Genomic DNA, 27,777 nt, shown 5'->3' on the forward strand with positions numbered 1-27,777 from the left:
CTTCTCCCTGGTGACTAAGCAGTCAAATATATGAGCCTCTGGTGGTAATCTTATTCAAACCACCACAGTACCTATACTATAGTAAGGAAGATGTACATGATCCTTCAAAGACAAAATAGAGAGGCATTGATGACTAGCAAACAAAGTTGGTACTGTAGCTGGAAGTTTTCCTGTGTCCCTCCCAGTCCTGCAGCTGCTCAGACCAAGTAAACACACAGAGGCTTCCATCAGTTACAACTGGATGGCCTAGGGCTCAAGCTTCTTGCTAGCCAACACTTATATCTTAAATTAATCCATTTCTATTCATCTATAAGTTGCCAGGCAGCCGTGGCTTAATGATATTTTCCCATCTCGTTTCTCCTGCCAGTGGCTGGCAGTGTCTCCTTCCTCTCCTTTCTCCTCCCACTGTCTCTCTAGGATTTTCCCACCTGGCTCCATCCTGCCCCCCCATAGGCCAATGCAAGCTTTATTTATCAACCAATCAGAGCATCACATATTCACAGCATACAGAAAGATATCCCACAGCATGATACTGTATTTTGAGTGTTCAGAACATTACTCTGAAGCATGACTAAACTAGGCTGATAGAAATACTAGTCCAGTGTGTGCATAGACTGCAAACGTAGCAGAGTGACGTCACAGAACTGTAGCTGAACCCCAAGGAAGGAGGAGGGGAGTCATGGGTGCTGGAAATGAGAGGACCCCAAGGCAATGAGTAGGAGAGAGTGCTCCGGTATGATAGCACAGGGTCTTGTGTGGTCCTGGCTGTCCATGCTGTGGAACTCAGGTAGAACTCTAGTACACACGTGGGGTTAAGCCGACTTGCTGCTCTTGAAGAGAGCCTGGGTTCAATTCCAAGCTCACAGCCGTATCCAGTTCCATGGTATCCAAAGCTGCCTTCTGACTTCCATAGGCACCAGACATGCACGTGGTGCACATACGTTCATGCAAGTAAAACATTTCATACACATAAAGTATTTTTAAGTGTGACATTGGGACTTTTTAAAACAGCTTGCACAGACCCAGATATTTGGCTTAGAAATTGAAAACATCCCTAATTGTTGATAGTGACTAGAAAAAGAACCTACTAGGCCAACACTCAAGAACAAACTCAGTGACAGAGAGAACTTAAAGCCAATAGAAAGCGTTTATGAAGTGATCAGGAGAGTGAGATGGCGCAGGACTAGGTGCACAAGCCTGACATGGGCGCAGGGACTCATGGGGGACGGGACAACTCCTCCTGAAAGTTGGCCTGTGAATTCACATACAATAAGAAACAAAATCAAACAAAAAATAAGTATTCTAAGAGGTTAAAGTAAATAAAATATGATGAAAGTTTTAACAGACCAGCGTGGAAAGGTAAGCCAAATCAACTTTCAAAAATTTAGGTTGATAGTGTATGCCTTTAACCACAAGGAGGAATGGGTGGGAGGGTCATCCCAAGTTTGAGGCCAACCTGGTCTACATCACTAGTTCCCAGGATATGTGGCTACATAACACAACCCTGTGGTGGTGGTGTTGCCTAAGACGATCCTTATATGAGGATGCTTGTCTGTATTTTTATGAAAAGAATAAAGAGAGCTCTCACATAATGATAAGTTGAATAATTCACCAGGAATTAGTAAGCCTGATCTGTATCCAGTTAACATCTTGGAGTATATAAAATAAAGGTTTATAGGTTAAATAGATTACCTAGTGATGCAATGGGAGATTTTAGCATTTTTCTTTCTGAAGCCAGTAGATAACCATATTAGTTCTACTCACAAGAAAGGACAGATAGACTATTTAAACAACATATTAAAAACTTGCTTTTTAGAGATTTTAAGATTGTATTGTAAAATGTAACTATATTGTACTCTAAAATGTAGGCTCTAGGGGTTGGAGAGTTCCTGCCTGATATGTATGAAAGCTTGTTTAAAAGACAAAAGACTATACATGTTCCTTTTAGACACAGATAAACTAACCACACTAAAGCACAAAAGAATAGCTCCACACATACCTAGTAAGTCACATGCTGTATTTTCTGACTCCAATGCAAAACTTGGTTTTCAGAGTTTTATTTGAAAATAGTGTTAAAAGAACACTTTGCTGGGCAGTGGTGGCACACACCTTTAATCCCAGTACTTGGGAAGCAGAGGCAGGTGGATCTCTGTGTTCAAGGCCAGCCTCATCTACAAAGTGAGTTCCAGGCCAGCTAGGACCACACAGAGAACCCTGTCTCAAAAAACAGAAACAAAAACAACAGAAACCACATCTGTATCCCAGAGAAGCCTCAAACTCTTGATCTTCTAGCTTTAGCCTCCTGCATGCTGAGGTAATAAGCATGTGCCTGATACCCAGCTAAAAACAATGTTTAAGTGAAATAATAACAGCTAAGCTTTCAGCTCATTTTGGTGCTCTTTCCCAGACTTCTATTCTTTCTGGAGGAAATATAAAATCTAGTTTCTCTTTTAGTTATACTAGGGATGATTGATGTTCAATGTCTAAGTCTGTTAACATTAAGAAATTGCAAAGTAGTGATTCTGCAGTTTTATTATTTTCTTCTGGAGTGTGTGTCTGTAGGGGAGCCATTTTTTGTCTGTTGGTCATTTGATGGTTCAGGTTAAGCCAGGAAGAACGAGTGTTTTATTTTATAAATGTATTTTGTCTGCATGTATGTCTGTGCACCACATGCATGCCTAGTGCCTGAAAAAGCCAGAAGGTGCCAGATCACCTGAAACTGGAGTTGTGAACCCCATGTAGGTGCTAGGAATTGAACCTGTGTCCTCTGGAAGAGCAGCCAGTGCTCTTAACCACTGAGCCATCATCGCTCCAGTCACATCTTTTCTTTAGCCAGTAAGAGCCTCTTCAAGTTGACTCCTTGTCCCATGGAGAGTATGTGTGTTCCCTGAACAAGTTCCACATGTACATACATGTACAGGGTTTATGTTTGGTTGTTTGTTTTTTTAATTGTTTAGTCTGTGTTTTGCAGTTTGGGCCTTGTACATAATAGACACTCTTTTACTAAGCTACAGTCCCCAGCTCTGATTTGTTTGTTTTTTGCTTTGAGTTTTTTGTTTGTTTTTTTTTTCAAACAGGGTTTCTCTGTGTAGCCCTAGCTGTCCTGGAATTCACTCTTTTATACCAGGCTGGCTTTGAACTCAGATCTGCCTGCCTCTGTCTCCTCTCCCCCAAGTGCTGGCAGCCCTGATTTGTATGCCAACTTGTACATTAGGGGTAGTGCTTCATCACACTGTATAGAATCTCTTTATGTTTGTAGCAGCCACACATTAGTCCATCGTGAGCTGGCCTACAGTAGGACAGCTACTGTGGTGACTGTCTTGGTACACGCTCCTGCTTTGCTGGGCATGATGACAGCTGCAGGGTCAGCTGTCAGAAATGGACAGCTAAGTTACAGTGTGCCACACTGCCTTCGGAAAGCAGTGAAGAGTCTTTCCTCTTAGCCTTGATGACTCTAGTATGCAAATTGTCTTTTGTGTTTTTGGTAATGTGGTAGATAAACAAAAATTATCAGCCGGGTGGTGGCAGAAGCACGTCTTTAGGCAGAGGCAGGTGGATCTCTGAGTTCAAGGCCAGCCTGGACTACACAGAGAAACCCTGTCTTGAAATTCTGTATGTGTGTGTGTACGCGCGCGCGCGTGCGCGCACGTGCCCATGTGTTATATTTATTCATTTATCTTACTTTTTTTTTTGTTTTTGTTTTTTTGTTTTTTTTGAGGCAGGGGTTCTCTGTATAGCTTTGGAGCCTGTCCTGGCTCTCGCTCTGTAGCCCAGGCTGGCCTCAAACTCACAGAGATCTGCCTGGCTCTGCCTCCCAAGTGCTGGGATTAAAGGCATGCGCTACCACCGCCCATCTCTTACTGTTGTTTTTATTTGTATTTCCTTAGTTTAGAACTGTCTGTCTACATCTTATGTACTACCACGTGATTGTGTACCATCATAAATCATGTATTGACTTGTGAACAAATTGCCCCTTTGTAATGTATTGCAGTCATTTTTTCCCGTCTATCTTGTTTTGACTTGTTTGGATTGAAATTTTTAAGATTTTTTTTTTTAATCCAAACTTAGAGAATGAGCTGTAGAGAGGTCCCCAGTCCTTTAAACGTTAAATCACCTTTTTATATCCTACCTAGTGAGTATCTGTGTCCTACAAACAAGACTCTCCTAAAGAAGTATGGAGTAACACAAACGCATCCTGCTTTCCAGTCTCTAGGTTTCCAGGTTTCAGTAGTTGGTGGGGGTGGGAAGGTTGTGTTCTTCGCACAAGAGCCATGGGTTGCATTGAGTTGTCCTTTCTCTTCGAATCCTACGGAACAACCTTTTTGTTCTGTTTTAACAGAAACCATTTTACTTCGTAGAACAAATTTGGGCTTGTTTGATTCTTCATAATTCATGTTATGCATCTTTTAAAGGATATCATAGAAATTCTGTTAGATGCTATTGGGTGGGGCAGTTTCGATTTGTCTTCTTAATGACGTTAACTTGGAGCTCTCAACACAGTTGGCATCCTGTTTCCCTCCTTAATCTCTAGGGATAACTTTAAGTACTTGTCATCATACTCTTCAGTGTATTTATATCAGTGTCAATTTGTGGAGTATGCCTTTGCTTTGGTTACTACTTTCCATGCTCCAGCATAATTTTGCCTTTTCAAACTCACTTCTACCTTACTTTATATGACCTTGTCATTCTTGAGTACTTTCGTTCTGCCACGAGATATTCTAGGCTTATTTTGTACTTTTCCTGCCCGAGCCCTGGGATCTATCATTTTTCCACTGAGTATGAAAACTTCCTTTTATTAAAAATGTTATTCAGAAGCAAGATCCATATATTAGTCATGCTCATTACTTTGAGAAGCTTCGTATTCTCAGATGTGGAGAGAGCTAAGGATGATAAGCACATTTTCCACGAACATCTAAATATTTACATCTGTATTTCTATATCTGTGGTTGAAAATCATGAGTTCACACTTTATACCTTTAACTCCAGTCTTAACCTTATCAAAGGGCTTACCCGTGCTTTCTGTTTTTGTATTTATAGCTGTTTCGTTGAACAGAAATATGGCTTCCATTATCCTATATTTGGCTATCATGTCACTGTGTTGTTACATGTAATCCATCTCTGCCATCACCTCCGCTGTGTGAGACTCAGCCTCTCCCTTCCCTCTCCTGGCAGATTTCATGTTCTTAATCTCTAGCACCAGATCTCGGACCACCCTCTGGGGGTATCCTTCCCACCCTACTGGCCTACCTCCTTTCAGAGGTGACACCTCCCCGTCTCTGCTTTGTGATGGCACCCATGCCAGTCTGCTGACCTCACCTCACTGTTCGATCTTGCTCCTCTCCTTGACTAGGTGTCTCTTCACTTCCTTTCCCTTTCTTTTTTAGTGTATTCCAAGCTTTATAAGATGTCTAACATCTGTCAGATAGTCATCCAATTGGCTGGAATTCCACAAAAATTGGGTTGCTCTTTTCTCTTGCCAAATTTGAATTTTTTTAAATTATTTATTCAACTTTTATTTTATTTTACAGCTGTCTTGTAAGCTGCCATGTGGGTACTGGGAATTGAACCTGGGTCCTCTGGAAGAGCAGTCAGTGCTCCTGACCACTGAGCCATTTCCCCAGCCCCTGAAATTTTTATTAAAAAGATGGGTATCATTTTTCTTTTATCTTTTACAGATGATGTTCCTGCAGATATGGTTGCAGAAGAATCAGGTCCTGGTGCACAAAATAGTCCATACCAACTTCGTAGAAAAACTCTTTTGCCAAAAAGAACAGCGTGTCCTACAAAGAACAGTATGGAGGTCAGTTCATTGTAATGGTTTTTGTAATGAGAGAATTGGGGGGGAGGGGAGCACAGTTTTTGAGAGGTAATTATATAGTATAGAAATATTTGATTGATGAATTTTCTCTCTGGTTTTGAAGGGTGCCTCAACTTCAACTACAGAAAACTTTGGTCATCGAGCAAAGCGTGCAAGAGTGTCTGGGAAGTCACAAGATCTATCAGGTATTTTGAATGGAAAGCTAAGGAGTAAGAAACAGTGAGTTTTAAAAACTTACGTTTGAGCCCACAAATAGTGGCACATGCCCTTAATTCCAGCACTCAAGAGGCAGAAGCAGGTGGATCACTGTGAGTTCAAAGCCATCCTGGTCTACATAGAGGTTTCCAGGACAGCCAAGGCTACATAAGAGACATACATGAATGAATGAATGGGTGAATGAATGAATGAATGAATGGGTGAATGAATGAATAAATTTGATGCGAAAAATTTAAATTAAATATTATCTGAATATGTTAAGAGTAGCTACTATTAAAAATATACTAGGACCCTAACCTTTCCCTCTTTCTGACTTTTTTTTAAGGTTTATTTTTTTTTATTTTTAATTATGGGTGTGTGTGTTTCTGTGGGGAGGGTATTAAAATTGCCTGAATAGGCTAGAAGAAGGCATCAGATTTCCTGGAGCTGGATTTGCAGGAGTTGTGAGCTTCTGGTTATGGGTGCTGAGAAGCAAACATGGGTCCTCTGCAAGAGCAGTACCAACTCTTAAATGCTACGCCATCTCTCCAGCCCCTGTCTTATTTGTATATAAAAGTACTTTTTTTTTTTTTTATAGCCAGGCCAAGTGGTATAGCCATAAACCCAAGCTACTTCGGAGGCTAATAAGGGCATGTGTGGTGTTGGAGGGTTGGAAAATTAAGTGCATGCCTAAGTTAGTGAGTTCAAGGCCAGCCTAGGAAATTTTTCAAGACTGCCTTTAACATAAAACAAACAAAAACCATTGTGTATGTGTGTGTTTGTGTGTGTGTACATATATGTAAGATAAAAGGAAAATATAACTCAATCAAAAAATACAAGCTATTTGTTAGATTAAAATATTCTTTGATGAGGAAGCCATTGCTTGATAATGAATTGTTTACGTTTTGTTTGTTAATCTCTTTTTAGCAGCACCTGCTGAACAGTATCTTCAGGAGAAACTGCCAGATGAAGTAGTTTTAAAAATCTTCTCTTATTTGCTGGAACAGGATCTTTGTAGAGCCGCTTGTGTGTGTAAACGCTTCAGTGAACTTGCTAATGATCCAATTTTGTGGTAAGTGAACACCTTGTTATCTTGAAATATAGTATGTGATACCTAAAATGACAAGTATAAGTGTAAATTTCTAGTTACAGCTAAGTAGTTAAAATTAAAATGTTTGTAAATTCTGTTACCTGAATATCGTAAATGTGACTTGTCAATCCAAGAAATATTTATAGACCAGTAAATCAAATTGTTTCTGCTATTTACAAGTTGATAACAGTTGAGTGATTTGGAAGGAAACGTTTTATTTGTGGAGTCTGGTGGGGTGTTGAAGACAGAATCTTGTGTAGCTGAGGCTGCCCTTGAACTCCTGGTCCTCCTCTTCCAGCCTGGGATGCAGGTATATGCCACCATACCTAACTCATTTCATTTTACCTTTTTTCCCCTTTAATGAAGCAGTTAGGGTTTAACAAAGATATTTTGGTATAGACTTAAGTCCAGGGTCAGGAAAGATGCTCACAGAGATCTGCCTGCCTCTGCCTCCTGAGTGCTGGGATTAAAGGCATGAGCTACCACTGCCTGGCCAGCCTGGTCTACAGAGAGAGTTCCAGGACAGCCAGGGCTACATGGGAAAACTGTGTCAAAAACTGAAAAAGGGGGGGAAGGAATCCAAGTGTAATTTAAAATAGTTCCTTAAATCCCATAGTTTAGTGAGAGAGAGAGAGAGAGAGACCTGAAAAATGATTATATTTATAAACTTTAAATACACATTCCCTTTGGCCCAGCCATTCTATCTATGAAAATTTTTCACTTTTGCACACTTTTTCCTAACAACATGTAGTTAATGAGTAGGGAATTGGAGGGCATTTCCTTCTAGCAGTAAGGAAATGAGGTAAGGGCTACAATGCTCACTCCCCCCTCAGAGGACCTTGTTGGGTTCCAGCACCACTCTGGTGCACATACAAAACTCATGCTAGCCGGGCGGTGGTGGCGCACGCCTATAATCCCAGCACTCGGGAGGCAGAGGCAGGCGGATCTCTGTGAGTTCGAGGCCAGCCTGGGCTACCAAGTGAGTTTCAGGAAAGGTGCAAAGCTACACAAAGAAACCCTGTCTCGAAAAACCACCAAAAAAAAAAAAAAAACCTCATGCTAGTCAGTCACACCAGCACATCTTCTGCAAGAAGAAAGAAATGAGTGAACTGTGTAATGTCCGGTTGGAAGATTGAGATCAATCGCTAACGGTGACTCTGACTTTAGAAAAAGCCAGGTGTTGTGCACCCCACTAATTTTAGCACTTGAGTGGTAGAGGCAAGAGACTCAGTTCCCCAGCTACCTAGGAAAAGTGAGGTTACATGTGACTCTGTCCAAAAGAAAGAAGGAAAAACCAAAGGAAAGGATACGAAACAAAAAGTGAACTGAGCAGGGTAAGGTTTGTTATCCCGAGCTGCTGATGAGACGGTGCAGACAGGAAGGCGCTTACCACCAAGCCGCACCGCTGCATTTGATCTCCAGAACCACGTGGTGGAAGGAGGGAACTGGCTTCCACAAATTGTCTTTGACCTCCACGTGTACATGGCACGTACACACTCCCTCCAACCCACACAACAATAAATCAAATTTATAAAACCCTTAAAAAAAAGATGCTTTATGCTGATTAATCAAAGTAAACAAATGATCTATAGATAAAACGACTGGAAGGAAAATACATCAAACCATCAATAACGAATACATTGAAGCTATGTACTATCTTTTATGCTGTGTTTTATGGTGTGGGGGAGGAGAGAGTGTAGGCAGGATCTTCTTTTGTTGTTTTGAGACTGAATTTCCCTGTGTAGCAGCATTGGCTGTCCTGGATCTCATTCTGTAGACCAGGCTGGCCTCGAACTCACACAGATCTGCCTACCTCTGCCTCCTGAGTATTGGAATTAAAGGCATGTGTCACCACTGCCGGCTTTTTTAAATTAATAATTTTTTAAATTATACTTTGTTAGCTAGGTGTAGTGGCACATGTTTTAAATCCCAGCACTTGGGAGGCAGAGGCAGGTGGATCTTTCGTTCAGGCCAACCTGGTCTACAGAGTGAGTTCCAGGACAGCCAGGGCTACACAGTAGACCCTGTCTTGAAGGGAAAAAAAGGAAGGTATTTTGTCTGCACAGTGGTACACGTCTGTGGTCCCAGCTACTCAGAAGGGTAAGAAGGCAGGAGGTTCCCTTGAGCTCAGGAGTTTGGAGCCAGCCTGGACAACACAGAAGCCCTGTGCCACCAGTACCATCTCAAGAATTGATTTCTATATTTTGATATTTAAGTCATCTGTCCTTATTGAAATTTTGGTCATTCAGATAACATTTAATATTTTATTAATCTTTTAATTCCTTTTTTCCCTTCAGGAAACGATTATATATGGAAGTATTTGAATATACCCGCCCTATGATGCATCCTGAACCTGGTAAATTCTACCAGATTAATCCAGAAGAATACGAACATCCAAATCCATGGAAAGAGAGTTTTCAGCAGTTGGTATGAAATACAGAAAATACAGATTTATGTTATGTATCTTTAAATACATTTCTTTATAAAAATTAAATAAATCCAGAACTAGAGAGATGGTTCAGGAGTTAGAGCATGTACTACTTTTCTAAAGGACCTGAGTTTGAATCCTAGTACCCACTTAAGGCAGCTCACAGCTTCCTGTAACTCCAGCTCCAGGGGATCTGGTGCCCTCTTCTGGACTACTGAGCCAACTGCACTCACATACACATACCCCCACACTATACATTAGAGCTTTTAATTGAATAAATAAATGTATTCAAGAATAGATTGTGAACTGGACACAGTGGTGCATGCCCACACCTGAAATCCCAGTGCTCAGGACGCTGAGGCAGAAGGATCCTAAATCGAAGGGCAGCCTCTGTCACATAGTAACTGTCTCAAAGGGAAGAAAATGTAAACAGCAGAAAGCATCAGTAGCATAAACAGTTATGATTCCAATGTATCTGCTTACATTTGTACATAGATTAGTAGGTTTCAGTCATTTTAAAATTCCATATAAGACGTTACTTGTTTTTTTAACTGGGGTCTTGCTGTGTCATCCTGGCTGACCTAGAACTCTCAAAGATCCACCTGTCTCTACCTCCACTTGTTCTGGGATTAAAGGCATACATCACACCACACCCTTCATATTTCAATTTTCTTACAGTCCATTCTGAGTGGTTCCCAGCTAGGGGTGATTGTTTTCTCAGATGTCAGGGAACATGTGGCCGTCTTGAGACGCTTTGTCAGAGCAGAAGAGGGCACTTACCTTTGATATCAAGTGTGGTAGAGGTTTCAGATGTAACTGAACAGCCTTTGCTTCAGGGGACAGCTCCCATCTCAAAGAATTCTGTAGCCCCAAATAATAGTAGTGGTGAAATTGAAAGTCGGCCCATCTTACTAGGTAGTAATGAATAGCTTCATTCTACTGTATGACTGAAAATTAGTTGGGATAGTTGAGAATTGTTTTATATTTAGTAAATGTTACACTGGTCCATTGACTTAAAATGCTCTGTTTCTATGACAGTAGACAATGTTTGTCTTGTTTTTGACATCTTAGTATAAAGGTGCACATGTAAAGCCGGGATTTGCGGAACATTTCTATAGTAACCCTGCAAGATACAAAGGAAGAGAAAATATGTTGGTATGTTTGTTTTTATCTTTTAATTGGCATGTGGGGTTTTGTTGCAGTGTTTTCAAATAGAATGTGTTTCTGTTGACCTCCCCCCTTGTCCCCGGTTCCATTGTAAGAGACATCTGTTCTGCGCTACTACGAACAGGCCCAGTCCTATCTCGTTTGTATTTTTATGACTTTAGATGGTAACTTTCTGTTCTGTATGCTAGCAGCTGTTCTGTACTGATACTTTTATTTATTTTTTTCTAGTATTATGATACTATTGAAGATGCCCTTGGTGGAGTACAGGAAGCACATTTTGATGGGCTTATCTTTGTTCATTCTGGAATATATACTGATGAATGGATATATATTGAATCTCCAATCACTATGATTGGTGCAGGTATTTTGTTCATATTCTTTAATTTACGTATTGGGGTTTTAGTGCTAGTGACTTAAAATCCACTTTACCTTTGTTAACATATCTTAATGGTAGGAAAGCACAGCAGTGAAGATACTTTGAATACTCCATATGCCAGGAAACGAAGGCAGGAAAGGTTAGCGTTACAGATGTGTGTGTTTTGATGTCACTGGTTCTTCCATTTGCTGTCAGTTACTCAGTGAAAGAGAAAACATAGTTATGTAATTTTTCCTTTGAAAACAAGCATGCTGGGTTGTTTGGGGATTTTTTGTTTGTTTGTTTTTGTTTTTGTTTTTTGTTTTGTTTTCTCCTGGGGCTCAAACTCCAGACCTTGCGTATACTCATTCTGCAAGTGTCTACCACTGAGTTACCTCCCTAACACCAATGCTTATGTTTTTATTGCTGTGCTATTTCATATTTAGATTTATTTATTTTATGTTGTGTGTTCCTGTATGTATGTGTATATGTGTACTACGTACATACCTGGTGCCTGCAGAGGTCAGAAGAGGCCATCCAGTCCTCTGAAGCTAGAGTTAGAAATGGGTGTGAGCCTCCATGTGAGTGCTGGGACCTGGACCCAAGTCACCTGCGAGGGCTTTTAACCACTGAGCCATCTCCCTATCTCTAGCACCCATTGCTGGATTTTTAAAGAAACAAATTATCGATTTTAAATGCTTTGTGTACTGGTCAAGTTTCTAACACTAAATGCAATAAGGGTTTTATTTAAAATACTAATGAGTTATTTCAAGATTTGACTCCATCTTTGATTTCCTTTTTTGGGAATGCAGTTGGTAGACCACGTTAACCCCTCTGCTTCCCTCCATCTCCATCATAAAGAAGAGTGGGGTGGAGAGTATAGTGTTTGTCTAGCATGTATGAGGACCTGTTCAAGCCCTAACAATAGCACTGCCACCCCCCAAAAAGGGAGAAGCTTTGCTCCTTTTAGCTTTAAACTTAGAACTTTAAAAGCTGAGGTTCCCATTGAAAATTAATTGAAAGAAGAGATCTTTTCTCCCCCTGGGCTGCTGCTTCTGCCGCTGCTCCTGGTGGTGACTGTTTATTTCTTAGTATTCACTGCATTTGCTAGTTACACTGTTTATAGTTGAATCTTACCAGAAGGATTACTATACATGAGTTTGAGTGTAGTGTTAATCAAACAGTATCTCAAATAGATATGATTATTTGTCACAAATACTAATGAAGCATATAACTAAAAGATCACTATTAGTCTTGCTGCTTAATATTGATATCTTTTTAATTCATGTATTCATATATGTGTGTTTGAAGTCCCCTCTCAGCTGGACATGGTGATGTAGGTGTGTCCTGAGCACTTGGGAAAAGGAATTGGGAGGACCTTGAGTTTGAGGCTGTCCTGAGCCAGACACTGAGGGCTTGCCCTGGGGGGTGTTCTCTGCACAAACACCTCTCTGGTTGGATAGAATAAAGCTGTGTGCTTCAAATGTCTTCTACAGCGCCTGGGAAAGTTGCAGACAAAGTTATCATTGAAAACACTAGAGATTCAACTTTTGTTTTTATGGAAGGTTCTGAAGATGCTTATGTTGGATATATGACAATAAGAGTAAGACATTTTTCATCTTGAAATATTTTTTGAATTAGGTAATGAAGTAGCTGTTATTTCAATTACAATTTCTCCTTTTCAGTTCAACCCTGATGACAAATCTGCTCAGCACCACAATGCACACCACTGCTTAGAGATCACAGTAAACTGCAGCCCTATTATTGATCACTGTATCATCCGAAGTACATGTACAGGTTTGTGCTTCTTTATGTTTTGTATAAAATGGAGCCATTGTCTTGTCCCTCAGTAGGTTTTTTAATGAATAAATAATTTTTCTTATAGTTGGTTCTGCAGTATGTGTTAGTGGTCAAGGAGCATGTCCCACTATCAAGCATTGTAACATCAGTGACTGTGAAAATGTTGGACTTTATATAACAGATCATGCACAGGTATTTTTGTAGTTTGGACTTTTTTTTTTAATTAATTTTTTTGAAACTGCACTAATGTTTGTTTCTCATTGTTGTAGGGAATATATGAAGATAATGAAATTTCTAATAATGCATTAGCTGGGATTTGGGTTAAAAATCATGGAAATCCAATTATTAGACGGAATCACATTCATCATGGACGTGATGTTGGTGTGTTCACATTCGATCATGGCATGGTAAGGTTTATTTTTAAGATAAAAAGCTGGCTCTGCCAATTAACATTTCATACATCAGCATTATTTTTCATCAGATTATTTGAGTTGAAGAGTATCATTATATTCTTAAAGTCATACAGTATTCATTCTATAAATTCATGTGCCCAGAAAAATGTTTGTGATAGAGTGCATCAAGAATTGATGTGCTCTTTGAAGTTTAATCCAGTAGTTAGTTCTCAAGTCTGAATGCAGGTAAAAAGCAAATGGGAACCTATGGGTTTTTTTGTTGTTGTTGAGTGTGTGTGTGTGTGTGTGTGTGAGAGAGAGAGAGAGAGAGAAAGAGAGAGAGAGAGAGAGAGAGAGAGAGAGAGAGAATGTGAATTTCTGTGCCCACATCAGGTACAGTAAGAATTTCCAAAAATGAGGCCAAAGAAAAGCAGTTTTGATCACCAGCAGAGTGAGTCTAATACAGCTTGTCTGTAATGTGTTTACTTTGGAAACAGTCTCAATTGTGTAGGTTTGTTTGTTTGTAGGGAACAGTGTTGGGGTCAAACCTGGGACATGGGTAGTAGTAGTAGTAGGCAAGGGTTCTACCCAGCCTCTCACTGCTAATTTGGTTTCCATTTTATTTCTAAAAAAAAAATTGTTAGGCAGGGTATACCATCGACCAATATCCCATCATCCCAACCCAACCTTCCAAGGCAGAAGCAGGGGTTCTGGAGTCAAGGCCAACCTTGGATACATGAGAACAGAGCTAGCGAAGAAGAAAAACCCACAGAACCATCTTTCAACTTTCATAAATTCACAGCCAATATAAATAACAGGGTATCAATTCTAAAACAGGCAGAAATTACTGAGCATCTAAATTTGGCTCTTTATTTTACATAATTTTCTAGACTTGACTTTTGAGTTCTCTAAGGTCATTATTCCAAAATAGTGTTAACAGCAGACTGATGTAATGGCACATGCCTGTAATCCCAACACTGTGGAAGCAGGAGGACCACCACGAGTTTGAAGAGCAGCCTGGGCCGTATAGCAAGTTCCAAGCAGGTCAAGGCTGTGTTCAATAGACAACAGCAGCGGCAGATGCTTACAGAGACACTCACTGAGATGTTCTTTTGATTAGGGTCTGGTTTCTGAGGTGAGTTTCAGGTGCTCAGGCAGCGTTGCCAACATTTTGTGTTATTGTAGGCATCAGAGAAATTGGAGAAAAGTGGTGACAGATAGGACTGTGTTGAGAGTTGATTACTGTTATGTATTAATTAAACTACCTAAGAACATGGGGTTCATAGATACATATTGTCTATGGCAAAGAAAAATTGTCTTTGCTTATACCTGAAACCCTAATACAGATCCCAGATGAATTAAGCCATGATGAGTGACATTTTTCAAATGCTGATTAGTCCTAAAGAGTTTAGGTCAGAAGCTAAATTCCTAGATCAGTTTACCCATTTTACCACTATAGTCTGAGAAAACTGATCCACTTATAATTCAGGTGTGGCTGGAGTCTGTATATAAGAAATAAAAGTAGAGGCCAGGCATGGTGGCGCACGCCTTTAATCCCAGCACTTGGGAGGCAGAGGCAGGCTGATCTCTGTGAGTTCGAGGACAGCCTGGTCTACGGTTGTCCTACAGCAAGTTCCAGGACAACCAGGGTTACACAGAGAAACCCTGTCTTGGGAAGAAAAGAAAGAAAAGTAGAACGGGGAGGGTAGAGTGGGGCACACTACGTCAGTACTCAGGAGGAAGAAGCAGGAGGGTCACGTCGTCGAGGCCAGCCTGCGCCTCATAGCAGCTCCCTAACTGGAAAAAGAGAGAAAAGTTTTACTGAATAATGTAGCTCTTTTACTGACAGATGAGAGAGGGGTTTGGATAATTATACCAAGGACATTGAAACAAGACTATTAGGAAGTTGTTCTCCCTTGGAGAGACATATTGGTAATAAGTCCTAAATAGACTTCTTCATTTTGTAATGGAACTGTATGCTGATAGTTTTGCCTGTATTTCCTTCAGGCTGTGTCCGAAGGTATATACAATTCAAGTATCATATTTATGAATACTTGTGTCTCATTCACAAATGATTAGAGTTACAAAGGTAAATTAGCCTGAGTACAAGCTCCTCATTTATAAAGTATCTATGGTGATAGTTACTAAAGCTCACTTTAGTAATTTACTCCACAGTTTATACCCCGTAGGCAGGGTTTTGAGGTGTTTACATATTTGGGTTTACAAGTATTATAACAGCATTTTAAATTGATTGATAGTTCCATTAGGGTTAATGAGAAGTTTTCTAAAGAATCAAATTTGTGAGGGAAAAAAGCAGTGTATCTTTGGGTTTGTTTGAATACAGTGACACAATCTAAAATCCTCTGGAGCTGTGCTCCTCCAGTCCAGTTCTGTTGTCATGTTGGCAGCTCATAATTGTTGGCCACATCCTATTCCAGGTAACTTTTCTATAGCGCTCTGAAGACCATCACAGTAAACATGGAAACCACCTCCTGGGCTGTCACTTACCTTTAAATACATTCATATTTATTGTTCATTTTTGAAGCCATCCTTTTCTGTGTCTGTTGCATTCCTAGAATTCAAATCCCTACTTTCCTAAAATGAGTCACAAGAGATGTTAAGGGCTGGGGAGCCGGTTCAGTGTGTAAAGTGCATGCTGCACAAGCTTGAGTTTGGATCCCATCTAAAGCCGTGCACTGCATTACTGCCTGTAATCCCAGTCCTGGGGATGCAGAGGCTCACTGGGCAGCCAGTCTGTCCGAATCTGGGAACTCTGAGTTCAGTGAGAGGGCTGGAGAGATGGCTCTGAGGTGAGTGTATTCTGCTCTCACAGCTGGCTTCCCAGACCCAGAGAGACCCAATGCTGCAGTCTTCCAAGAGCACCTGCACTCAAGTGTACATGCCCCACACTGATACACATAATCAAAACACATCTTTTTTCTGTAAAAACGTGACATAAATTGAGGAAAAACCCATAGTGACTCTAGCCTACACATTTGTACGCAAACATGTGCTTACTACCCCTGCACATGTGTGTGCTTAATTTACCTGACACATACAAAAGCCCTAAAGATTTTCCATTTTTTACTTTAAAAAAAAATGTTTGTCTAAACTTTGGCTTAAAAGAAAATAGAAAGATTAATGAAAAGTTTTGCTACAACTTCAGAGTTTGTCATTGTTAGTTGTATGTTTGAGCTCTCCTATTTTGAAAAAAAAAATAAACTTTTCAACTATAGCTTCATCCTATCATCTTTGTGGGATTTTGTTTGGTTTGGTTTTTTGAGACAGGGCCTCAGTAGCCCTGGCTGGCTCGAAACTCACTCTGTAGACCAGGCTGGCCCTTAAACTCATAGAAATCCGCCTGCCTCTGCCTCCTGAGCACTGTGATTAAAGTGGTACACCAACATGCCTAGCTGCCCCCCCCCTTTTAATGTATATAGGTGTTTTGTCCTTGTGTATCACGTGTGCAATGCTCACATAGGCCAGAAGAGGGTATCCTCCTCTGGAATTGGAGTTATAGATGGCTGTGAGCCACCATGTGGGTGCTGGGAATTGAACTCTTGTCCTCTGCAGGAACAGCCGGTGCTCTTAATGGATGAGCTGTCTCTCCAACCTTATAAATTCTTTTGTAAATGCTGAAAACATTGGTGTTCTTACAGTTGCTGCTTTGTATTTACTTGTATTTGTTTATCATATTCTCCCCATGTCCCATGACTCCCCATTCCTGAATTTTACCTTCTGGTTCATTCTTGATATGTGTCTGGGTTTTTTCAGCTAGCCTTTTTTTTTTTTTCCCTCTTCCTTCATTCTTAGAAGAACCTAAAGGTTTGGAGTTTGGATTTCTGCCCCTTGAAAATACCTGTTGGTTACCTTTGAACTTAGCTGAGTCTGCAAAGTGGTGTGACTTTCTAGAATCTGCAGTCCCTTCATTGTTTTGTAGGATTCTGGTTCTTTATTTTGTGGTTTTTATTTTTAATTTTGAACATTTTTTAAATGAAACAATTGTAAAATACCCAGAGTTAGGGAAAATAATGTAACATCCTGATGTGCCCTCCGAGCTCTCGGACCAGTTTTGGTTCTCACTGCCTCCGTGTTTACACTGTTCCTTTCCTCACATTCTGGATTGTTTGGAAACAGAACTGAGCATTACTGGTATTAATAAAATCCAGACCGAATTATTGTGTAAATATTTTAGCATTTATCTTTCAAAAGCTAGGATTCTGGGGCTGGGATTTAAGTGGTAGAACACGTGAAACCCTGGGGTTTTCCCCAGCATCAGAAAGTGGGGGCCTTTGTTCCTCTCCCAGAGCCGCCCCAGTCAGCGCTTCTCTTAAGGCAGTGAGGTGGCTCAGTTAGTGGTGAGCAGCACTTGCTGGGCAGGCCTGAGGAGTGAGCATGATCCCAGTGTCTTTGTTTTAATTTTTAAATAAAGCAGGTGTAGTGGTGACCTGGTGACCCATGCTAGGTAATCTCGGTCCTGAGGAAGAAGAGGCAGAGGACCCTGGGGGCTCTGACCAGCCAGACTAGACACGGGTCCCAGTGAGAGACCCTGCCTCAAAAAAGGAGATGGTTGTTTGTGCAGCACAGGCATACAAACAGATTTTTAAAAAAGAATAAATAAGAGTAATTCCTTCATGCCTTCAAATCAGTGATGATGTTCACAATTTGAGGGTGTCTTCCCTTTTGCCCTATATTCAATGCATTGAAGAATGTTAACTTATTGTTTGTCTAGAATCTCCATGTAGACCAGGTTGGCCTTGAACACGCAAAATCTGCACAATGGAATTAGAATGAAAAGTATGCATCTCCATGCCCAGTTTGAAGACTGTTCCTTTTTGTAAGATAATGATTAAGGAGAGGTGTCAAATTGTTAATAGAGTTCCAAAACATTTCTTCCAAATTCTGAACTTAACCCGTGATAGATTGAGTCTGTATTTCCTAAATTTGACTTTCACCCTTTTATTTCTCACCACTTTAAATAGGAAGCCTAGATTTATTTATTATTGTGTGTGTGCACAGTATAGATGCGCTATAGAGAGTGCGTGTATGTGCGGGAGCATGTGTAAGTCAGAGGACAGTTTGTTTGTTTGAAATAATTCCCATGTATCCCATACTGGCCTTGAACTCACTATATAGCCAAGGATGACCTTAGATGCCTGATTTTTTTTTTTTTCCTACTTTCCAAGTGCTGGAGTTTTACATTTGGGTGTTGGTGGTGCTGGGGTACGAACACGAGGCCTCAAACATGCTAAATGGCTACACTACTGCTGAGCTGTGCTCAAACCCCTGGAAGTATAAGGTTATTTTGGTTTGGGGTTTGTTTGTTTGTTTTTCGGGAGACAGGGTTTTTCTGTATAATAATCCTGGCTGTCCTGGAACTCAACTTTGTAAACCAGACTAGCCTCAAACAGAGTGTTGGGATTAAAGGTGTGCACTACTACCACCCAGCTGGAAGTGTTTTAACCCAGAAAGAATCACTTCTTAGTTTCCTACTTCAGATTTACATTTTAAGCATAAATTGTTTCTGTTAACTATCACTGTAGGTTGTGGGAATGGTGATGCATACCTTTAACCCAAGCACTCAGGCGACTGGGGTACATACCCATCTCGAGTTCAAGGGCCAGCATGCCCCTAAAAACATAAATAAATAAAAAGCTAAAACAACAAAATAATACTTGGATAAAAGTATTACTTACCTTCCACTCCTATTTGTCCATTTATCCTGTAATAGCCTGCTTTATGTTGCTGGGAACATAATTACATAGTCTATTACAGCAGAAGCTTGTTTCTCACTCAGGGTTCTGACCCGGGATGAAGTTACTACATTTGGTGTCAGCCTTCTTGGGAGCAGAAATCCAAAATGACCCAGAGTATAATGTGGCCCCAAACCATGAATGTTTCTACCCTCCTCTTTGCCTTTTCTTATCAAGCAGCCTGTATTCGGTTGTAGACGCTCCGCTTGGTGGGCCTGTCTAGTCCAGTCACTTTCCAGAGACTGGGCCTCTAAACACAGCTGCCTGAAGGTCCCACATATCTGGAGGGCTTGGTCTGGGGAAGAGAAGTATTGTTTGGTTTTGATATTTTGGGGTTGGGTTGGTTTTTGTGCACACACGAGAGAGGAGCACTCTACCTGTGAACAGGATCAGCAGCTCATTTCCCCCTAAACACTCCCCTTCATTTCAGTTACATGTATGTCTGTACCACATGTGCGCGGTGCCCATGGAGCCCAGAAGAGGGTGTTAGATCCCCTTACAGTTGTAAGCCACCATGTTGGTGCTGAGAATCAAACTTGAAGCCTTTAGAAGAGCAGCCAGTGCTCTTAGCGTCCCAGCCGTTTCTCCAGCCCAACCTTAAGGTCTTACTACCGGCCAGTGGGAATTTCAGAAAGACAAACTGTCTTCAGATTGGAGTACCATTAGATTTTATAAGTTCAATAGCTATCTACTCAGTTTAGGAATATTCATTACTTTGAGGAGAACTGTATTCCAAGAACATTCTGAGGTACCATTAGTTTAGTGTCTTCTTCAGAGTATGCAACATTTGGCTGATTTTTTTTTTTTTTTTTTTTTAGAAGAGGGTGCTAGATCTCATTACAGATGTTTGTGAGCCACCATGTGGTTGCTAGGAATTGAACTCAGGACCACTGGAAGAGCAGTCAGTGCTCTTAACCTCTGAGCCATCTCTCCAGCCCTTGGCTGATGTTTTATAAATTATAATTTGGGTTATGGATGGTGATTTCAATGAAAACAGCCTTTTTCGTTTTCTTTTTTCCTCCAGTTTTACTTATTTACTTAAAGGCAGTATTCTGCTATGTAGCATAGGCTAGCTTTGAACTCAAGATCCTCCTGCCTTATTCTTCTGAGGTCTGGAATTAAAAGCGTGCACCACTGTACTTTTTTTTTTAATTTGGAGAGGCCTCATGTGAGTCTCTTGTACTTCTTTCTTTGTGGTAATAAAGATGATTTTTACATCAAAAACTATAATTAGGGCTTTTGTGTTACAAAACAGTGTTCTGTACAAATTCATTTTACAGTTCGGCTTTACTGAAGCACTTTATGTTTATACTGGAGTTGTATCTAAAAACAGATGCATTTCTTTTTTTCTTTTTTTGGTTTTTCGAGACAGGGTTTCTCTGTATAGTTTTAGTGCCTGTCTTGGATTTCACTCTGTAGTCCAGGCCGGCCTCGAACTCACAGAGATCCGCCTGGCTCTGCCTCCCGAGTGCTGGGATTAAAGGCGTGCGCCATCACTGCCCGGCAGATGCATTTCTTTACACTGTATTTTAAAGCAAAAATGGCTAGTTCCATTGGGTTAGGATGAATGAACCTTTTGTTTTTTTCTAATGCTTTTTGAAACAGGGTCTCATATATATAGCCCAGGCTGATATCAAATGTCTTATGTAGCCAAGGCCAGCCTTGAACTCTCCATCCTCCTTTCTCTGCCTACCAAGTGCTAGCTAGGGTCACAGACCTCCATACGTAACGGTTGTTTTAGGTCAATATTTTGTTCATTAATACTGGTTTTGAGGCTAGGCTTCTCCGATGCAGGCTAGCCAGAACTGCTAGAATCAGATTGTGTAATCCTCCTGCATGAGCCTCCAAAGTAGTAAGGGTTGGGTGCTGGGCCCATTGCACCCAACTGCAGGTCATCTTCCAGAAGGTTGGGCCTATCGTGCCAGGTTCTCTGCAAGAGCAGCAAGTGCTCTTACCCATTGAGCCGCCTCTCCAGCCCCAGTTTGTTGATTGTTTTTAAGATAGTCATCGTGTATTTTAATGACTTTAGCCTTTTGTTAAAGGACATTAACAACTAAGTAATTCTTTTCTACTGTTGAATGTATTTACAATAATTAAGACAGTTCATATTGTTGCTGTATTGCCATTTGAACTCTCATGTGTATTTTTCATTTCCATTTAGAAAGTAGCCTTTACATATAGATTTTAACTCTTTTTTCTTTTTTTTTTTCCAGGGTTACTTTGAAAGCTGCAACATACACAGAAACAGGATAGCGGGCTTCGAAGTAAAAGCCTACGCTAACCCCACGGTGGTCCGCTGTGAGATCCACCACGGGCAGACCGGAGGGATATATGTCCATGAAAAAGGAAGAGGACAATTTATTGAGAATAAAATCTATGCAAACAACTTCGCAGGTGTATGGATTACCTCAAATAGTGACCCAACAATAAGGTATTTGTATAATTACAGATACAGGATTTTTTTTTTCTGAGAAAAGAGGCTGAACTTCAACTCTTAAACATTATTTTTCATTTTATTGTTTGGTGCGGGGATTGGGGGATGTAGGGGGGTTTGGGGGCAGGTCTGTGACCCTAGCTAGCACTTGGTAGGCAGAGAAAGGAGGATGGAGAGTTCCTGGCTGTCCTGGAACTCACTCTGTAGACCGGGCTGGCCTCGAACTCACAGAGATCCGCCTGCCTCTGCCTCCTGAGTGCTGGGATTAAAGGTGTGAGCCACTGCCACCTGGCTTAAAATATTTTTTTGTGTGTGTGGTGCTGGAGAGATGGCTCATTGGTTATAGCATTGGCTGTTCTCCCAGAAGACCCGGATTCAAGTTCCAACACCTACATGGCAGCTCACAACAGACACACATGTAGGCAAAACCCATACTTACAGGGTGTTAACAAAGGTTATTCATGACCCATGTTATAGGTCATTAAATAGGTCTGTAACCTTCTTAGAACATGCCTTTGTCTCCTCTCTCTCTCTCTCTCTCTCTCTCTCTCTCTCTCTCTCTCTCAATGAAAGACAGCAAATAGTGTAACTGAGGAAGGTCATTCTCTGAAAGATCCTAGGACAAAGAGACTAAGAATATCTAAGTCTTTTGCCCACTCTGGTCACAGTAAGAAAGCAAGCAAATGTAAAGCAAGTCTGTTGTTGTTGTTGTTTCTCTGTGTAGTTTTGGAGCCTGTCCTGGATCTCGCTCTGTAGCATCATTGGTCAGTCCTATAGTACAGAGCTATTATAATTTAATCAGAGCATAAAGGTTATTTGTTTTGTTTATTAAATGGGGTCTCTGGTCTCATTGTATATTTGGCTGACCTCAAACTTTATGTAGACCAGGCTGACCTTATAGAGTCCACCTGCTTTTGCCTCCTGGTATTGGAATTCAAGGCTTGTACTAGCATGCCTAGCTGATTTAGTTTTAATTATCAAGTTGTCTGTTGGGTTTATGAAAAAAAGATTTCTAATATTCATCACATGTTTCTAAGCCAGCTAAAGGAAATGTTTAAAAAAACTATTTTGGAGTTGGGTCTGGTGGCAAACACCTATATTACCATCACTTGGGATTCAGAGAGTGGAAAAGCCCCACCAGTTTGGGGCCAACCTGTCTGCATAGTGAGACTATTTGAAAAACTAAAACCAATCAAAACAGCAAAAAGAACATTATTTGGGATCTGCTGATAGAGCTCAGAGCTTACCCAGCAATATAGAAGGCCCTAGATTAGTTCAGCACTGCAAAATAAACATAAATAAATAAATGCTTTTTGTTTTTCTTACTTTTTTTTTTTTTTTTTTTTTTTTTTTGGTTTTTCGAGACAGGGTTTCTCTGTGTAGCTTTGCACCTTTCCTGGAGCTCACTTGGTAGCCCAGGCTGGCCTCGAACTCACAGAGATCCACCTGGCTCTGCCTCCCAAGTGCTGGGATTAAAGGCGTGCGCCACCACCGCCTAGCCATAAATGCTTTTTCATCTTAAATAATAAAAGAATTTAGAAATACCTAATCAGGCAGCATTTTTTTGCAAATTAACAAACTTTAGGCCCATAGAAGCTAGATGATTTTTTAAATTGCCATGAATGATTTTATGATATAGTTATCTAAAACCAGCTTTGTTAAGTATATGATTTTTTAAAAATCAATTCACATTATAGGGGGAATTCTATATTTAATGGAAATCAAGGAGGAGTTTACATCTTTGGTGATGGAAGAGGCCTTATTGAAGGAAATGACATTTATGGTAAGCATATGATTTGTTGTATAAAACTTACACATTAGCTTGTCTTTTTTTCATGTGTGTGTGTACGTACACGTGTACACTGGACACATACAGATGTATTGAATGAGGAGGGGACAAGTGAGGCAGGCTCGGTTTTTGGCCTCTACTCTCCTCATGGCTACCTGTACATTGCTCAACTCCTGTTTCCTCTGGATGTGTGTCCCACCTTCTTGATAGACTTGAGTACCTGCTTGTCCTTGGAGATCTTGAGTGATTCCATAGTGCACTAGGATATGAAGTCACATACTTCCCAGATCATGTCCTATATAAACTTGGTGTGTTTGGTGAGGTACCATGGAGCCAGATGTGCCTCAGCTTGCTGTACACACTATCACTTTGTGGCCTTGTGGAGGCCACAGCCATGGTGTAGTGCTGATCTATGGCTCTTGCTCTTCTGCAGGGGCCATGACAGTAAGACTAGCCTGACTTCTTCATGTTAGTAATAAACGATTCTGAAATTATCTAGGTGAGAGGACTGATCTAGTTCCTTTAAAGTCTCAATAAAGGGGCTAGAGAGATGGCTCAGCAGTTAAGAGCACTTGTTCTTGAGAGGACCCAGGTTCAAATCCCAGCACCTACAGTGGTCTGTAACTCCATATTTAGAGTGTATATGATACACAAATATTCATGAGAACAAAATACTCAAACACACCAAAAAAAAAAAAAACCCCAAACGTTTTAAAAAGAATAAGTTCTCAAAGATTATTCTCCGGTACTTAAATATTCAGTGCTCTATATGCAAGGCACTGTGCCAAATACCACAGGAAAAGAGAAATAAGACCCTTGTCTTAAGGAGTAGGTATGATTTTTTTTTTTACATTCACTAAATGTCTAATAATAAACTGTGTTGGTTGAAGTTCAATTTACTTTGAGCTCAGTAGAGAAGGGAAGTACTCCTCACTAAAGCTTTAATTCAGCAAACCGATTAAATACCTGTGTGCCAGACACATGCTATTCATATCAGTTCTGTGTGGTACGTATTATTAAATATCTCTAGTTGTTAATCAGAAAACAGGCATGAAGAGTCTAAAATACCGGTACAGAGTCACATTGGAAATGAATCCTTGGCAACCAGCCTGACCTAACTGCAACATTCCTACATCTACTTACACTCTCGTCTTCTTGGTGCTGTCTTGTAATGCTCACTAAAATCCTGGTACATGAATCGTTACTATTGCTTGATGTAAAATCCTTACTGTGTACCAGGCTCTAAACGTTGATATTGTAAATTTTATTTTTAAATAGGCAATGCTTTAGCAGGAATTCAGATTCGGACAAACAGTTGTCCTATTGTTCGACATAACAAAATTCATGATGGACAACATGGTGGGATTTATGTGGTAAGTTAATGAATATAGTTATGTAAATGTATGCATGAAATCAAGGCCCATGGCTAGATGCCTCATTGGTAGAGTGCTTAGCTGGAGTAGGTTCAGTTCCCACTACCACTTAAACCTGGCCTAGTGGCCCAAGTCTATAATCCCAGGATTTGGAAGAGGCAGGAGGACCAGAAAGAAGTTCAAGATGTAATTGTCAGCTGAATAAGCAAATTCGAGGTTAGCCTAGACAACATGCGACCTGCCTCAGAAAATAGGGAAATAAGGAGAACTACAAAGCCTACAGGCATGCTCTTGGGTGCATCTTCCTAAGCACCTCTCAACTCTTGTGTTCAAGCCTTATATGAAAATACTATTAAAGTCCCAACCCTTTCATTTAAAAACCAGAAAAGAAAAAGTGGGGCAGCTTGGATATGTTGGCCTGTAATTCCAGCACAGAGCTAGGGCGGGAGAATCACAGGCCGAGAACAGGGCTGCACGGGTGCCGCGGTGGCCGGGGTGGTGGTGGTGGCTACAGGGTGGTGACAGTACACTTGCCATTCAAGCGTGAGGAGGTGAGTTTGAGCTCCAGAACCCACTAAAAAACAAAAAGGTGTGACGACTTGTGGTTGTAATCACTGCTGGGGAGTCAGACAGGAAGAACCCTACAGCCAGTAGGGATCCATACCGGAAGTGGAAAAATAAACTGGAGGCTAGCCCTGCTCCATGCTAAAACTGACTGAAATGAAAACAGAAACCCAGGAGATAGAACCTTCTTTAATTTATTTAGGGGGTGCATACCACTCCTCAAATGGGGAGGTCAAAAACAGGTAAAGGAGTTGCTTCTTTCTGTCTACCATGGGGGTCTCAGGCATCACATTCAAATCAAGCTTCAGAACCAAGTGCCTGTACTGGCTTAGCCATCTCACCTACCTTTAAAGGCAGAATTCCTGGGAGTAGTGAGTAGTGTGTTCTAAAATTGTAGCAACTAATTGGCAGTCTGTTTTGTTAACCTGGAATTTTGTTAGTGTGACTACTTCATGAATCTGAAATTCTATACAAGCAATATTTAAACTCTAACCACTGCTGCCACCCCCAGAATGAGAGCCTTAAAATGAAATGGCCACCTGGGTCTTCAATTTTTTCTAACAGTGGTAAAATTTCTGGTAACATTGAAACCTTAACATTTTGGAGAAATTTCACAGCAGAAGTTGGTAGTAATTTTGCTAAATGAGACATTTTTAGTATGTTACACATCTTAGAAATGTTCCTTTCTTTAAAAAAAAAAAAAAACTTTTCCTCTTACTATGATAGATTTTAAAGTACAAATCTATATAAAGAATGTTTTTAAAACTTTGGAAGATTAAACACAAGTAGAATCTACATTTTAAAAAAAATGGTGGTGTGTAAACCCAATTTAGGAAGGGGTGAGGTAGGAAAATTGAAAGTTGGAGAACAGTCTGTCTTTAAAAAGGGGGTTAAGAGCACTGACTGTTCTTCTAGAGGACTTGGGTTCAATTCCCAGCAACCACATGGTAGCTAACAACTTGGGGTTATAGCTCTAAGATCGGACACCCTCACACAGACATACAGGCAAAACACCAATGCATATAAAATAAAATTTGAAAACAAATATTAAAAGGAGCTAAAAATACTGTTTTAAAAAGCAATGTTGGAGCCGGGCGGTGGTGGCGCACGCCTTTAATCCCAGCACTTGGGAGGCAGAGGCAGGTGGATCTTTGTGAGTTCGAGGCCAGCCTGGGCTACAGAGTGAGATCCAGGAAAGGAGCAAAGCTACGCAGAGAAACCCTGTCTCAAAAAACCAAAAAAAAAAAAAAAAAAAAAGCAATGTTGGGCCAGGCATGGCTGTTCACACCTTTAATCCCTGCACTCAGAAGGCAGAGGCAGGTGGATCTCTGAGATCAGCCTGGTTTACTTTTGGAACTGGACTATATATTGAGGTCGTGTAAGCAGGGAGGGCAGTTTGGGGCACAGTGAGATGGTGTGGCAGGGGAAAGCCTGTGGCATAGCTGAGCACATGGCCCAGACACCTGAGTTTGCTCCCTAGAGCCATGTAAAGGGAGAAGGGGAGAACTGACTCCACAGTTGGTTTCTGACCACCCCGCTGCTCCATGGCATGTGCAAACCCTCACACATCATGCACACACACAATAAAGAATGATAGACGAGATTCCTAACTCTCGGGAGTCCTGGGTTCCGTTACCAGCTCTAGAAAAGGAAAAGGTGTCTTCATTTCCTTACCTAGCTGAAAAGGACAAAGCCTGCAGCTGTTGGCAGAACTGTCAGGGAGGGTCACACTTAGGGCTTTTGCTATAGACAATATACACTGTAACCAGTTTAACTTCTGTTCAGCATGAAAAGGGACAAGGTGTAATAGAAGAGAATGAAGTTTACAGCAACACGCTGGCTGGAGTCTGGGTGACAACTGGCAGCACACCAGTACTGAGAAGAAACCGGATACACAGTGGCAAGCAGGCAAGATCACTTCCTTGGTCTTCTTTGGGTCATTAATGTTTGTTTTGCTTTGTTTTGTCTAAAAAGTTATCATGTGAAAAAGAGTTGTTTTTTTCTTTCCCTTCAAATTTAGGTTGGTGTTTATTTTTATGACAATGGACATGGTGTGCTAGAAGATAACGACATCTACAATCATATGTATTCAGGGGTTCAGATAAGGTAAATGTTTTCTTGGCTTTCTTTTGCAAAGGACGTAGGAATATGTAGACTAAAAAATTGCTTATTTACTCCCCAGTCCTTATCCTGTTCTGTATATTCATACTCTCTTTGCACTTGTAGCTTTTCTTGCTTAGGGGTTAGTAACATATACCAGAAGAGCTAGCTTATTTCACTGCTCTGCCATCTAGAGTAGCTCAGCTGCTACCTGCTCTTAACTGTGCCTGGCATGTCATTAGCATTCTGTATAACAGAAACTTCTGCTTTTATGCTGTGTATTAAACAACCCTTATGACTCGCTATGTAGACCAGTTTGATCTAGAACTAACAGAGATCTGCTTACCTCTGCCTCCACAGTGCTAGTGCTGGGATTCAGTACATGCACCATCATGTCCAGCATGAATAACTTTTTACATCTCATTTTCTAATATTTTTAAGTCTTCGGGAGTAGTTGACTTTGGTTTTTGTGACAGTGTCTCTGTGTTGATCATGCTGGTTTCAAACCCACAAAGATCT

The 27,777-nt window shown here is 40.7% G+C and overlaps 1 protein-coding gene across 4 annotated transcripts in view; it reads left to right on the top strand.

Moving 5' to 3' along the window:
• Fbxo11 (F-box protein 11) overlaps window positions 1–27,777 on the top strand; it is a 79,651-nt gene that overhangs the window by 45,483 nt on the left and 6,391 nt on the right. For 2 of the 4 annotated variants that reach the window (XM_028893008.2, XM_028893012.1), the window contains exons 2-16: window positions 5,676–5,800; window positions 5,922–6,003; window positions 6,941–7,085; window positions 9,401–9,530; window positions 10,603–10,686; window positions 10,927–11,059; window positions 12,550–12,656; window positions 12,739–12,850; window positions 12,939–13,045; window positions 13,123–13,260; window positions 21,212–21,429; window positions 23,130–23,215; window positions 24,500–24,594; window positions 26,944–27,066; window positions 27,179–27,264. In XM_028893008.2, coding sequence (XP_028748841.1) covers window positions 5,693–5,800; window positions 5,922–6,003; window positions 6,941–7,085; window positions 9,401–9,530; window positions 10,603–10,686; window positions 10,927–11,059; window positions 12,550–12,656; window positions 12,739–12,850; window positions 12,939–13,045; window positions 13,123–13,260; window positions 21,212–21,429; window positions 23,130–23,215; window positions 24,500–24,594; window positions 26,944–27,066; window positions 27,179–27,264 — 1,754 coding nt within the window. In that variant the 5' untranslated portion in view covers window positions 5,676–5,692. The remainder of the gene's footprint in view (window positions 1–5,675; window positions 5,801–5,921; window positions 6,004–6,940; window positions 7,086–9,400; window positions 9,531–10,602; window positions 10,687–10,926; window positions 11,060–12,549; window positions 12,657–12,738; window positions 12,851–12,938; window positions 13,046–13,122; window positions 13,261–21,211; window positions 21,430–23,129; window positions 23,216–24,499; window positions 24,595–26,943; window positions 27,067–27,178; window positions 27,265–27,777) is intronic. The other 2 variants (XM_028892998.2, XM_037197967.1) reach the window with 1 other exon arrangement.

This window comes from Peromyscus leucopus, chromosome 22 (assembly GCF_004664715.2).
Source record: "Peromyscus leucopus breed LL Stock chromosome 22, UCI_PerLeu_2.1, whole genome shotgun sequence".
In the NCBI taxonomy this organism is placed as follows: Eukaryota; Metazoa; Chordata; class Mammalia; order Rodentia; family Cricetidae; genus Peromyscus; species Peromyscus leucopus.